At 42.5% G+C, this 14,944-nt stretch overlaps 2 protein-coding genes across 2 annotated transcripts in view; both read right to left on the bottom strand.

Annotated features, from left to right (window-relative positions):
- snx13 (sorting nexin 13) overlaps positions 1 to 8,754 on the bottom strand; it is a 51,190-nt gene extending 42,436 nt beyond the window's left edge. The window contains exon 1 of the mRNA XM_080735849.1: positions 8,607 to 8,754. Within this exon, the coding sequence (XP_080591975.1) occupies positions 8,607 to 8,618 (12 nt within the window). The 5' untranslated portion in view covers positions 8,619 to 8,754. The remainder of the gene's footprint in view (positions 1 to 8,606) is intronic.
- A 4,760-nt stretch (positions 8,755 to 13,514) lies between these two features.
- LOC308293121 (protein FMC1 homolog) lies at positions 13,515 to 13,847 on the bottom strand (the record flags this gene model as incomplete). Its single annotated transcript, XM_080735556.1, has 1 exon — positions 13,515 to 13,847. One exon carries the CDS (start codon positions 13,845 to 13,847, stop codon positions 13,515 to 13,517), a length of 333 nt encoding a protein of 110 aa, XP_080591682.1.
- Positions 13,848 to 14,944: the final 1,097 nt, after the last annotated feature.

A 14,944-nucleotide genomic window follows, 5' to 3' on the forward strand; every position in this document is an offset into this window, starting at 1 on the left:
TGAGACATGTGTGACATCCATAGTGCAGTCACAGCTAGTGTGTCAATGAGTGTTGTTCCGTGTTGAAGCTGGAGGAGCAGTGATGATGACGGACACTCTTGAGTCATTACAGCTTAAAGGGTTTAAACATGGACCATCTGCTCCAGTGATCCACACCCAGTCACAACGGCAATACATACACAACTCCTTACGCAACCCATATGGAGTTGAACACACTGGTGTGGTGTGTGTGTTACTCTTAAGTGTAATAAGTGTGATGTAGGGATGGGAATATAAAGGGCTTTGCACACAGGCGCGATTTTCAACCATTGCGTTTTTTCCGTTTGCTGCATGATTAAAAGAACGCATTGGATTTGGTGTGCAATGCTGTGCAGAATCCGTGCTGCGGATTCGAAAAGGAGTCATAATAGGAGTGATGAGTTTTTACCGCATGCGAAAAGACGCACAAATCGAACTGGGTTCGATTGTGGGGAAAAAACACACAAGCTCACAACGCGTCGCAACGCGACACGTTGTGATCTGCTATTTTTTGGCAAATTTTCCACCCCAGGATAATGGATTTTGATTATTGTGATAATATCGTAAATCGCAATTTCTTTTGTCACAATTGTCCCATCCCTAGCGTGATGGCCACAATATAGTCTGTGTACAAAGTAAGTGTGCACTAAGCCTACACATGGACAAAAGAATCAATACAGCTGTGGAACAAACAAAGCCACACACACTAAGACACTATGCACTATGCACCATCCACACTTTAGTATTCTGGCATTAGGGTCAACATCACTGAGCTTAATGCCAGACACTGCGGACAGTCCACATAGTGTAAGTAATCAGTTAGCCTACTAGCACCCCAAAGAACAGCTCATCTACTCTAGCTTTAACACACACACACACACACACACACACACACACACACACACACACACACACACACACACACACACACACACACACACACACACACACACACACACACACACACACACACACACACACACACACACACACACACACACACACACACAGGCACACACACGCACACATACTTCTGTCAGTCTCAGGCCTGTCACAGTCGGCTTATTCATTCACTCTGATCTCTGAAGAACACTCACTCACACACACAAAATTGGTGACAAATTTAACCATGAATACGCAAAAAGGCAGGCATGAATAGATGGAGGACTAAAAAGACTTCAAACATGCTGTGCATATCAACAGAATGACCTTCACTCAACTGAGTCACACATTTTAATCTGTGGCTTGGCTTGCCTTGGGGACAGAATTATCACCTTCCTGACTCTTGTCTTGAGTCAACAGACATGCATGTACACACACACACACACACACACACACACACACACACACACACATTCCCACCTACACACACCTACAGATCTCCCTGGCCACGGATGTTTCTATTTTTGCATGAAAAGCCTGTGACCCTGAGCAGCGTAGCTAGCGTTACCAGTGGACGAGGGGTTAAGGCAGCCCTATGAGCCCATTAAAGCGCTCCTTAGCTTAGTGCCTGGGAGAGAGTGACAGGGGAACTGATTAGGGCTGTCTGCACAGTGCACAATATTGCAAAATATAAACTGAATGAATGGAATAATCAGGCCTATAGATTACATTGTACACCCAACAACAGTTGAGAAATGTCATTTTAGTAATCAGATTCTTATCAACATTACCACTCAGGGTTCACGTGTATTACAGCACATGAACAAATATCTGTTTTTAGCAGACATATCACACTATTTATTTATTTTTGCCCTCTTTTTTTGTGCAGTCTCAAAGAGAAAGTGAAAGGACAGAGCTGCAGGATTTACACAGAGTGATACTCTCAACTTCAAGAGGCAGACTAATCCTCAATCTTCCAGGACAAAACACTATGGAAATAGCTGTGGTCTTCGCTAGGAGACGGATTCTTGTCTTTTGTCACATTACACTGCTGTTGAATCTCAATTTGAATTCAATCTGATTAGTTCAAATCAAGTTACGTCATTTTCACTTTAACTGACGTTTGCTTCAGAGCCAGAGGAGCTGTTATTACAGGGTTAGGCACTGTACATTTGAGCCTAACTAAGTATGTAACTCATTGGCCAGCAATACTATTTTGCCTCTTATAAGCATTAAGCAAATACAAATTGCTTTAATTCATGCTGCCAATATAGGCCTATATTTCCTACATATTATTTGTGAGTCCAGTAACATTCTGCATTGATTCAATATGCCTGTTCACTTCAGCCAGTTATCTGCCAGTCTGAAGTAAATAAATACAATGTAATTTATTAACCGAAAATATATCGAAACCAAAATGTGGGACCTCTAACCAAATTAATCTTGCTCAATTAATCGAGAAGCAGGTTAATATAATCAACTAGTCTGAATATAATAAGCATTTAAGGCTTAAGTCCTGTATTATAGTTACTTATAATTAATGCTAGCGTGCAAAAATTGTGAAAATAGACGATCTACAAGCTCACAGCACCTTGCACGCCTTGTGATATTGATTTGAAAACCTTTTTGTTACTACCGCGCTCTAACTCTGCAATATCTTCTTAGACCAATATCATTTACAAAAGTGATGGGAACGCACTCAGAATCAGTCAGTGTGACACTGACGAAGGCTGGATATAGCCGAAACGTTTGTCCTTAATCTTAAAGACGCGGAGAAGAAATAAAAAGCTTGGCCTTGTCATTCTGAGTGTGACCCATCACTTTTGTAAATTATACTGATTTGAAGCTAGGGCTGTCACGAACATGACATTTTACATGACGAGTAATTGTCACTCAAATAATCGCGATTTACGATTTAATTGTGTTTTCGTCGTTGACAATTACATTTCTGTTTGGCTTGTAGGCTTTGAAGTTGCACATGGCAGATTTGACACATAGCCTAAATATACAAAGAAATGAAGGACATATTTGACAACTTTACACTTTAAAAATAACATTGATAGTGGAAATAGCCGATCTACAAGCTTGTAGATCTGTTATTTCCACTATTTTTCTAATGTTTGAACATATATAAACATTTTTCAACATGTAAACGATTATGACGATTATCACAAAATAATTTCGATTATGTCAAATAAATGCGATTAGACGATTATGTAATAATTGTGACAGCCCTATTTGAAGCCCTAGTAATACATGATCTTCCACCACGAACACTTGTGTGGCGTGTTCTGCTTGAAAAATGCTAGGGAGACCATGGCAATCGGTCAGAGGTGACTGCTCTGCTAAATTTAGGAACACTGCTTTTCGGACAATCAGCATTTTCAGTCAGAGCCAAATAAATGCAACTCAATAACCATCCACAGAGAGCACAAGGTTTGGCTTTTATTTTTAAACATGACTCAAGAGAGACTAACCAATCATGTGATCACTGAGTGTCGTTGTTTTATAGGTGGTGTATTGTTTGTAAACCTGTATTATTGTTTTCATCATCAAATTAGACTAATTGCTAATTATGTGTTGTGCATGGGCCCCCGTTATATAAATAAACAAATCATTTCCATTTTATTAATGTTCTAATTTTCTTTTGCTCTATAAGTCATTTTGGCTAAAATGTTCAAATATATAGCCTTGCAGCCTGCCTCAACTCTCAAGACAGATTCTGTCAGCAGCAGCACTACCAGAAATAAACACAGAAGCACATGGGAGGAAGTGGACTATGAAATAGGAGGAGCCAAACCAAGTTCCAGTCAACAAGACCATCTGAACCTGAAGGTGAATAAACCATTTACACACTTTCACCAAACCGTTTACGCTAAGTCGCTAACTGACAGATTGATGATAGCCACCAGTTCAGCAAGAATTCACCAGTCAATCAGCACAGCAGACCTTGATACAGGTTACCTCTACAGTATATGGAAGCGTATTAGGCCCCTTACGGGAAATGCCCAATGGATGCTAGAACCTTCTTGGTCGGAACTTAAGAACACAGAGTTCTTCCTCAACTGTCTGCAAGACCTAGTGGTTTATAAAAGTCAACTGACACATTCACTCTTTAGCCCGTTTGGGAAAGTGTTGTGAAAATAGGTCAAAATTTAAGCAGAATTTTGATCAGCGGGTGGCATACTGTAAATGTCCTACTATACAGGAGGACACAAAACCGGCTCAGTGGCATTGTCCGCCCTGAGATTGGGAGGTTGGGGGTGAAATTCCCTTGCCCGGGTCGCACATAAGACTATAAAATAATTGTACCCAATGCTGCTTGGCACTCAGCATCAAGGGTTGGATTGGGGCTAAGTCCATGCGACATACTAGCATCATGACCATCGGGTGTACTTGTACATCATGGCCAGGGAAGCCGCCTCACGGTACAGAAACGGGAGATAGCCTCCTGCCCTATGGACCACATAGCTCGGGAGCCGTTGGTTAGCAAGGCTAACTTACTATACAGGCCACCCTGTACAAATCTAGCTGCTCACTACTTCCAAACCTGTGCTGTGTAATCTCATCTCATCCCAGTATGCCCCTAGCTACGCTTGCCGACTCCAAGCCAAATGAACATAATGTAGAGCAACAGGTATAGCAGAAGAATAAATACGCCTTGGGCTGGGTAGAAATGACTTACCCTATACACCACACAAAGGCAACATTATGATTTGGAGATAATTGGAAAGCAGTGTTATTATGTGTGGATAAAATATTGTTATTGTGATAGGAGAATAGATATTTTTCTAAAAATATATATTTTTAGTTTTTAGACAGTTCTGGCGGAGTGAAAATGAACAACGACTTTTTCTTAGGTTATCATATCAATGTAACTAATAATACTTTAATTGAATGTAAATAAGTTCTGAAAGTAACGATAGTCATATAGCCACATTATCGACATCAAGGTAGGCCATTTGGTAAAAAATACAATGAATATTTGATTTGGTCAATATGGCCCAACCCTAGTCTGTTTTCTGGTGTACCCTCGTTTTGCTTTTTGACAGGTACGTATATTTTTACAGTAAGTCACAACCCTACCTTCCATAGGACAGAGAAGATGGTTGCAAACAGACGATAAAGGAATGTAAATACAGCCAGTCCCATCCCATCAGACCCTGAAATTAACCTGGCATATCTCTAGAAAAAGATGTCGACCTCTCCTCTTCTTCACTGGTCTTATCGCACTGACCGATACTGGCAGGGAGCTGTGTATTAATGAGATGACAGGCAAGCCTGATGCGAGCCCAGCGTGCCAGCCTAATATCACTGAAGCTTTGATTAAGACACCTTAATGAGATTTGGCCTGCATAGCAACACCCACTTGTAATGCAGCGAGATAACAATGTGTAATTATGCATGCATGAATGCATAAACCATAAAGCACCCCAGACTTGATTGTTTTGGGCCGACAAACTTATTTTGCAATGGCCCAATCAACAAGCTGAGCATTGTCGTGGAATTCTGGATCAATCATTAATCGATGAGGCAAATAGGAGACCAGACAATTAGGGCTGTCACGATATGACATTTTACATGACGATTAATTGTCACTCAAATAATTGGCGATTAACAATTTAATTGTGTTTTTGTCGTTGATAATTACATTTCTGTTTGTCTATTAGGCTTTGAAGTTGTACATGGTAGATATGACACATAACCTAAATATACAAAGAAATTACTGACATATTTGACAACTTACTACTTAAAAAATTACTTTGATAGTGGAAATAGCCGATCTACCAGCTCACAACGAGTCACGATGCGACGCGTTGTGAGCTTGTAGATCTGCTATTTCCACTATTTCTGACATTTTTCAACATTCACAAAATAATTGCGATAATGTCAAATAATCACGATTAGACGATTATGTAATAATTGTGACAGCCCTACAGACAATATTCTAGGAGGTGGTGATGGTTATTCTTTATGTACATGATATCATGGGGAGAAGGACAACACTCATGTCAGTGGACGGTATAGTAGTTCTGCCAGGAGGCACAAGTCAGAAATCACAGTCATACTGTTGCTGCCTCAAGGACGAGCTGAAGCATAACAAGATAGGCATTACCAAAACAACAGCTATCAGGCCTAGCAGAGACACCTAGGGCTCTATTATGAACCAGGTCTTATGCCTTATGCCTTAACTTCGTTGCCTTTTTTTTACTATTTTGAAAAACATTTTTAAATACTTCAAATGCTGATCTACATCTGCACGTTGTGAGCTTGCAGATCAGCTATTTGAAATATTAAAAAAATATGTCTATATAGTAAAAAAGAAAAGGCAAAGAAGTTAAGGCATAAGGCATAAGACCTGGATCATAATAGAGCCCCTAGACTCTTACAAGCTATCAAATATCATAATGTATTGCATAAGTATTATCATCGATGGTAAATATAAAGGTTATACATATGCAGTCAGATCATTTCTTCCTCAGCATGGAGGAACTCTTAGAATGGTACTAGCCAGACTAGCCACCGTTTAATGATTAATGATGTTTCTTACCACGATCTGACCCCAAACTTGAATAGCTGCAACGGTAATATGCTTTATGTTGTTCAAATGGTTGATGTTTGTTAGTTGACATGTTTGTCAAATAACAACAGTTGCCAGTCAGGATTATGTATAGCCCATACTGCAACTGATGTTTTCTGTTTGCCAGGTTAGCCTGCTTGTTGCTTGCAAACATTCTCAACTTACACAGAAAAGGTTTGCTTTCAAGAGTTGGTGTTGGTTTACAATTGGTCAACCAAATTCCCTGTTGAATGTCTCTCAAGTAATCGGCATTAAAACAAACACAATGAACGAAGGCCTGATAGATGCCACTTGCTTCCTCCAGACAGCTTTCCTGTGTTGATTATGACAACAGTGATCAATCACACACAGCAGCTTCAGTCATTGGAGGCTCACGTGCAGTATATGATCTGGCATGTCTTTCCTGACCTCGCCTCTTCCTTCAATAGCACGGAAACAATTAATTAAAGATACCACTCCAAAGTTGTTGAAGAGGCTAAACATGTCACAGGGTGGTCCAATATAGCCCTGTTATTCACCCAGGCTATTAGCTAAATATGAGAGCGATGTTGCCACTTAGGCAGCAGCTAGCTATATTGTCCAGTCAGACGTATTAAGTATGTTGGTAGTAAGTATAATGCAGGAGAGCAGCCAAGGGCCAAGGCTTCATTACTGCAGCTAAACCTTTACTTAAACTGCTGGAGAGGTTGTAGCCTGGTGCAGCCAGGTTACTCGCCTCTCAGGTGAGGTGGACCATGTTAGCCTATTTGCCTAACAGCATTGAACTAGAACGGTCTTTCTATTAAGACAGGCTTATGGGACTGAGGGAAGTGTGTGTAGAGAAATGGTATCCTGTCAGCATAGCAAACCCACCATGACATCACAGTTCACTCTAGAGTAAGGTTGAATACATTCATTATTACACATCACAGTCTAACCCGTGGTCAACCAGCTGACCATAACATAAATTGTTAACTGCAACTCAAATCTGAACCCCATAACCCTGGGCCCTGACCAGCAACAGAACCTCTGTCTTGTTGTTGAGAGATAGCAGACTAATAACACTAACTACTAATTAATGGCACGATACCACTTGTTTACCTGTTGACCATTCTCAAGCCTGTGTCGTCATCTGTGGCATATAGATCTTAGGATAAAATACAATTTCTGCATGCTACTGATCTGCTTTGGTGTCTCTGTTCAAGGCCACTGTGTGGTACTGTAAACATCCCCAAAGAAGCCAGCATAGGCACAGCTTTGATGTTAGCCCGATGACTCAGAGTCAACCAGCCACACTGCAAACTCCAGGAATGTCAAGAAATAAAATGGAACACTTGTAGTATCCTAATGAGTCCAACTGATACTGTGCACACAGTGTATGCACTCATGAACAAAACAACACAGTGTCAAAAGGCAGCTTCACCATCAACATGCTGGTGATGACCAACAACATCCATACTTGGGTCTCCACTCTCTCTCTCTCTCTCACTCACACACACACACACACACACACACACACACACACACACACACACACACACACACACACAGTTAATTTATCCATGTGTCACTCAAATAAGACAGTACTGCAATCAAATGGACCCGTACGGTCTCAGACTCAGAGTTAATAACACTGTCACTGTCTGATGGTGTTACATGATGTGCACCTGTCCATTTCTCCAACATATTACAGTACCTATCCTACCTCAGCAGACACATAGCTAGCCAGGCAGCCGCCTGTAGGCAGTATGGTCTCACCTGAATGTGTTGTGATATAGATCCAGAACCTTTCCAAGCGCTACTCATCATAATAAGGCGCATATTATTACTATCGACATTGCTTTAAGGGAGTTGAGCTAATTCGAGCACACGGCAGGCAAGTGTTGAAGCTGCGGAAGGAAAAAAGGATGATATCCACACCAAAAAAGACAACCGTATTAGTTAGCGGTGTGTGTGTAATCCTCCGCTGACAGAGAAGTGTGTGCGTGCCGCTGAACAGCAGCGCAGAGCGCCGCCCGCCCCGGGGCTCCACTTGTGTTTACCTGACGCTAACGCTAGCCAGACGGGGGCTAGTAGCTAGCTGTCAGCCAGGGGAAAACAAACTGCTCCGCCGCGCGCTCCCATTTCTTCCCTCGCACAAACTCACCTCTGCAAGCATCGTTTCCCAGGCTAGGTGCGCTTGGGGCGGCTCTGGCTAACCCCACCACATCGTAACGGACGGAAAGGTGTCTATTTTTGTGGTTTAAAAAGGGCTGTTGTTATCTCCGAGTTCTGCCCGTTACACTGTTCGTAGAGTCGCCATGTTGCTGAGGTTTACGTCTCGGGCGCCCCCTTCCTGGACGTCTCTCTGTGATTGGCTGAGAGCAACGATGGCGTATGTGACACTCCCGTGACTGACGTATGGCTGACTGACAGGAGCAAAATACTATGAGTCACCATTGACGCTGCTATAAAAAAATAAAAAATAAAAATACACATATGGATATGGTACATCCCTTTTATGCCCATACATGGAGATCCCTGTCTGAATCAGCCACACAGATATGGGCCATGTCTTCTTGGCCATCTGGCCAGTGATGTATATCGATGACATCAGGGATCTTCATATGGGCATAAAAGGAATTCTGGGGAATACACATATATGGACTTTTACATATGTCACATGTGATATCACCTGTGATGTCACAGTGATGTGTCAGTGACAGTGTCAGGCGTGACCTACAGACAGACAGAGATACGTGGACAAGATGTGCCAGTTTTCACAGTAAACTTGGCACACGGTTGCAATCGTCATGAACAGGAAGGGGCGGCTGTCCAAAGATGTCAGAAAACTGATTGGCAGCATTTTATATGACATTTTATTGGTTTAAATTAAGAATATCAACTGGCCCCGCGGCACAACGGGCCCTACGCTCCCCTATAGACTTCCTCGCCTAATCCCGGGCGTTACATAGGCTATATGTAGCCTACAATATCGTTTTTAAAACGATAGACCTCATTTCCTACCCCACCTGAGGGGCTACCGGACTACAGGGTCAGGTTAAATGAATGAATGTCCTTGTATCTATCTATCTTGTTCATGGTTGAACACCAGTAAGTAAGACTCCCTAATCGGGAGATAAGCGACCGTCAGGTCGTAGCGTGATTTTAGGCCAAAATGTGTAGGAGCAGTGTCCAAAAATGTGTATGAAAAAATCGGCCTGATGGTGGCGCTATTTGGGACAGATCCATGTTGATGAGATGAGTGTAGACATACTGTGTACCGATTTGCGTGATTTTAGGGCAAAATCTGTAGGAGCAGTGTCCAGGCATGGATCGGGGCAACGGTTGCGGAGATATGAGCAGGGCAAAAGTGTGACGCGTGACGTGTGACAGACTCACAGACTGACTCACAGACTGACTCACAGACTGACTGACAGCTGGTCGAGGTTTTGATAGTAACTGCGACCTGACGGTCGCAAAAAGAGCAGGGGCTCAAGCCCCCTTTGATGTGTGCACATGCCTGGTTGGAGATGTGCATGTCTGTTCTCTCTTTTCATCATCATTGGTTCCCCACATCCCCACCTAACCTTTTCTCTTCGCAGATGAGTAAGCCTGGCTACGCGAGGCTACATACCCACAAACCCGGTTATTGCACAATGAAATTATACCTGAAATTCAGGTATAGGATAATTATGCCATTCATCTCCTGAATGCCCAGTGTAAGTTTAACCCCATACTTTCCTGTGCCATAGAAAAAGGCAGAGAGAAATAGGTAAAGTGAGACAACATTTCACAAAAAGATCTCTGTGCTATGTTAAGTTACAGTAGGCCTACCTCTCTCCAGGTAGGCAGAGCCCCAGCTGGGTCACACACCAAGCAAGGATGAAGCAAAATATAGTCCCTGGCTCTTCCATCTCCACTGACAGTGGCAGGGCAGGCTGCAGTCGCCAGATTCCCCATTGTTTCACTGCCCAGGTGCACACATAACTGATCCTAGTCTGTGGCCCTCTCATGCCACTATCCCCAACTACTACAACTGAAAAGGAAATAGAAATTATTTTCCTGCATAGTTGACTAGCACTTGTCAGTCTCTCTGAGTGTGTATCACAAGATCCAGTAGACTTTGCACCTTTGCTTTATGACGTTGAGTTCCAAGGCCGAGTAAGCAAAAAAAAAAGAAAAAAGAATGAGACAAACACAAGTCACTGGTGTTCTGTGCTATAAACTCTCAATCAGCCAGTCTTCTTCAGATAATTTTTGTAGGCTAAAGTAATTACAGCAGGAAATAATTTGACACACCATTGACCACTAGAGGGCACTGACAATCCATACTTTTACTCCTGGTACAAATCCAGTTGGGACATTGCTGGGTACTTAAAAGTAAACATTTATGGGATCTCTCCAATAAAGCACTCTTTATGGATATTTCCCAGATCCACACATATCATACAATGACATTCTCTTGTGGAATAAAAGACCATCAAACCATTTTCACCAAATGTTTGCTCATTTTTGCCAAATGTTTGCTTATCATGACATGCCCAGAGGGATGCCAGGGTTCATGTGGTTAAGTTAGTCCAGGGGTGTACAAGACACTTGTCCTTCTTTTCGGTCAGCCAATGCAAGGTAGCCTATATGCGACTTACAGTGGTGGAAACTAAGTAAATGTATTTAAGTACTGTAGTAGGCCTACATGAGCTATTTGTAATTCCAATTTCCAATACTTTTACTTTTACTCCACTATATGTTGGATCCAAATATTGTACTTTTACTCCTCTACATTTATTTGAAAACTTTACTAGTTAAACTTTGCAGATTGATTATTATTAGAAAACAATTAACCACTTCATCTCTATACATTTCGGCCATTTGAAAACAGCCGATCTACAAGCTCACAATGTGTTGTTGCATTGTAGTATTGCAGAGCTTGTAGATCTGCTATTTTCAAGATTTGTATACGTTTGAATACTTGAAATGGGAGGTTCTGCATGAGTGCTTTAACTTTTGGTACTTTAAGGGCATTTTGATGCCAATACTTTTACTCAAGTACATTTTGAATTCCAGACTTTTACTTGTAACAGAGTATTTCTACTTTGCAGTATTAATACATTAACTTAAAGGACAACTATTTTTTTTTTTTTTTCATATTTTAGATTGTAATTAGAGAAAAGAAAAGATGAGTGTTAAAATGTTTTCATTTACTGCTTTCTGATATCTTTTTACACAATAAGCCCATTCCCAAGATGCACCGTAATCTTTCATGGGCAGTTGGTACTTATGGGGGTTAGTAGTGTAACTGTAAATAGTAATAAAGAAATCGCAGGCTTATTGTGTCTAAAAAGACATATTTAGACACTTGTACCATACGCATGCCCCCAACCACTGAAATCAAAATCGCTAAAACGATAGAAAGCAGTAAATGAAAACATTTTAACACCCATCTTCTCTTTTCTGTAATTACAATCGTAAAAAAAACAAAGTTGTCCTTCAAGTAAAACATTTGAGTACTTATCCCAGCACTGGCGACTTGGCAGCCATGATAGTTTGGGCCTGGAGGACTGCTAAGGTCAAAGGTCAGGAGTGGAATGTGACAATGGCAATTCTATGTTTCATGATGATGATGATGAAGTAAACAAGTATTGTACGTAACCTGTAGTGTACTTAGAGACAGTCCTCAGTCCCAGCAGCATATCTATTACAGACATTTTCCTGTGGTGGTAGCTGGTAGGAATGCATGTTGGTCTCAAGACTCTCAACAATATAAAAAGAGCCACTTGGTGCGTGCGTGCGTGCGTGCGTGCGTGTGTGTGTGTGTGTGTGTGTGTTAGTTATAGATTCCATGGTGGCAGGGTGACACTAGTCAGATTAGGGGTGACACTGGCTAAATGTTTGCAGATGAGGGCTGCTAATATCTAATGACTATGGTAACAAAGGTCATCAGGGCATGTCATTGGTCCACATCGCCCAAGGCATTGTGGGCAGTATCCGGGCAAGATGTTTACCTCTCAAAACAACCATATAGCTCTCTCTGTGCGTGTGCGTGTGTGTGTGTGTGTGTGTGTGTGTGTGTGTGTGTGTGTGTGTGTGTGTGTGTGTGTGTGTGTGTGTGTGCCCCCCGATTGTTTCGAGACCACTAGCCCTGGGGCATCGTGCGGCTGCCCAAACATTCAGGGTGCAGAGACCCCACTGCTTCTTTCCCCTCTGAACTCCACTTAACACAATCCTCTCCTTCCATGACCTCGATGGGGACCTCGTCAGTCACAGAGTGGACACATCCTGCTGTGTCATGACAACTGAACTATTACTTTATGTTTGTTGCGAATCTGGGTTCACATCTTTTGCAGCAAACTTGCTTACTTTGTTACTTATACTGCCCTTTATGCCAGCTGTAGGGCAGCAACAAAGGATTTCCTTGCCTGTCTGTTCTGGGCCAGTGTCTTTATAGTGCCCCAGCTGTGAAACAAGATCTCGCTCTCCTTCCAATATCCAACACCAGGTGTTCAGCCTATTTTACGTTTAATGTCTGGCGTCCATTGAAGATCAGTTCAGCTGATGTTGTCTTTTTGAATAACCCAAGCCTTTCCATAATGATGCTGTATATGTATGTATGTATGTATGTATGTATGTATGTATATGTATGTAGGTATGTATGTCCTTCACGGCTGACACCGTGGTTTTATGGGTTTGTCGCTCTGACATCATGCTCTGACGTCACTTTGATGTCAGAGGAACCACTCAATTTTTTAATTCTTTAAACAGTAATAATAATAAATAATAATACTTTAATTAATGGGGCAGAGGAGGCAAAATTGAAATGTATTTACATGATTTTACAGCTTCTGCTCTGCAGCCAGTAGGAAACCAGACCACTTTCATAATTAATGACAGTCCTTGTCTTAATCACAGTCCCCAGGTCTTCTCTGCCAGCTACTGTCCACCAGAACTGGGTCCATTCCCTTCTACTACTGTTTCTGTTGCGTCAGGAAAGATCAATCAATCTTGGAGAAGTAACTTCCATTTATGCTGTGTAATTAGATCCAGTCTAGCCACCGTTTTAACTTCTCACACCTTCTCATTTCTCCCAGCCTTTGCCCCCTGGTTGAGTGGGCAACTTGAGACCCACTAGGCCAGCCACTTCTTCATGGCTGCGCTCCCCCTTGCCGTGGTAGAGGTTATGCAAGGCCATGTGGTTCCTGGTAGAGGCCAACAGACAGAGATAGGTGTGTGAGGCATGAAGAGCCTCTTGCTGGGCACGGCAGTACCTCTGTCCTGTTACCTCGTTTTTACGAAACTGATCCATAACATAGTTATGAGCCAATGATTGTTTATAAGTTGGCCCCTGTAGCGTCCGCAACTCCTTCAATATTCCTCGGCACGCTCTGAGAGGCAAGCACAGCGCCGCCATCGTTTTCTATCTATGTTGACTTGTTCAGACTATGCGGCTCTATGGCTCGTCACAGGCACAGGGGAACCAATCTTAACAGAATGGGTTTGCCGCTCTGACATCACACTCTGGCTTCACTGTGATGTCACACTAAAATAATCCCTTTTATTGCCCATATATGGAGTTCCCTGATGTCATCAATATTAAGCCCATATCTAGCAGGACTTCATATGGGAATGCCCATATATGGAGGCCACATCGGCCACATACCACACTAACAGCTGGTTCTACAGGCAGGGATCTCATGTATGGTCATAAAAGGGTATGATGTCAGATGTCACCCTGAGGCATCTTACTAGTATACAGATATTACATACACATAACATTAACACATTACATAACAGGCCAGGGAAGTGGCAGAATCTTTTTAACACTGACAGCTGTTCAACCAGTGTGACAGCTAACACGTAGCATGAACAGAGAATAGTGACTGCTTAAATGAACCGCCTGAGTTGCACTTGTGGGTAGTGGGGGTGTATGCGAGTAAGCTTGTAGCAAAACAGACCAATATGAATATGAATGCGGCCCGCTTTGAGATTTACTTCTCTGGCTGTTCATCTGCTGAGGGCCCTTTGGGGCGAGGTCACTTGTCGCCCTGAGGTGTCTTACTAGTTATGTTTGTGCCTTGTATGTACGGCAGTGGTGATGCCAGTGGTGAACGCACCTCATGGCATGCTGGCGCAGGAGTAGGTCATACATGGCCTATTTTATGCACAAGGAGCAAGTTGGCACCTCGACAGAGTGCAGTTCTAGTTGTGGGCTCGCCTGAAAGGCGAGACCAGTATGTTATCTTCATTATTTATAGAGTGAGTTCTGTCGCGTGAGTTCCGTCGCGTGGGTTCCGTCACGTGGGTTCCGTCGCGTGGGTTCCGTCGCGTGATTTCCGTCGCAGACAGTACAAAGGCAGGGCCCTTAGCCAATGAGGTGCGGAAAATCTGGTAGTGGTGTTAGCTGGAGTATTGGTTGAGCTTCACATGACAGTTAGCACGCTGCAGAATATAGTACGAGCGAGCCCACACTGTTTCGTAGGAACAGTATCTCTAGTTTTAAGATGTTTT

The sequence above is a fragment of the Nannobrachium achirus genome (assembly GCF_963921795.1).
Source record: "Nannobrachium achirus genome assembly, chromosome: 10".
NCBI classification, from domain to species: domain Eukaryota; kingdom Metazoa; phylum Chordata; class Actinopteri; order Myctophiformes; family Myctophidae; genus Nannobrachium; species Nannobrachium achirus.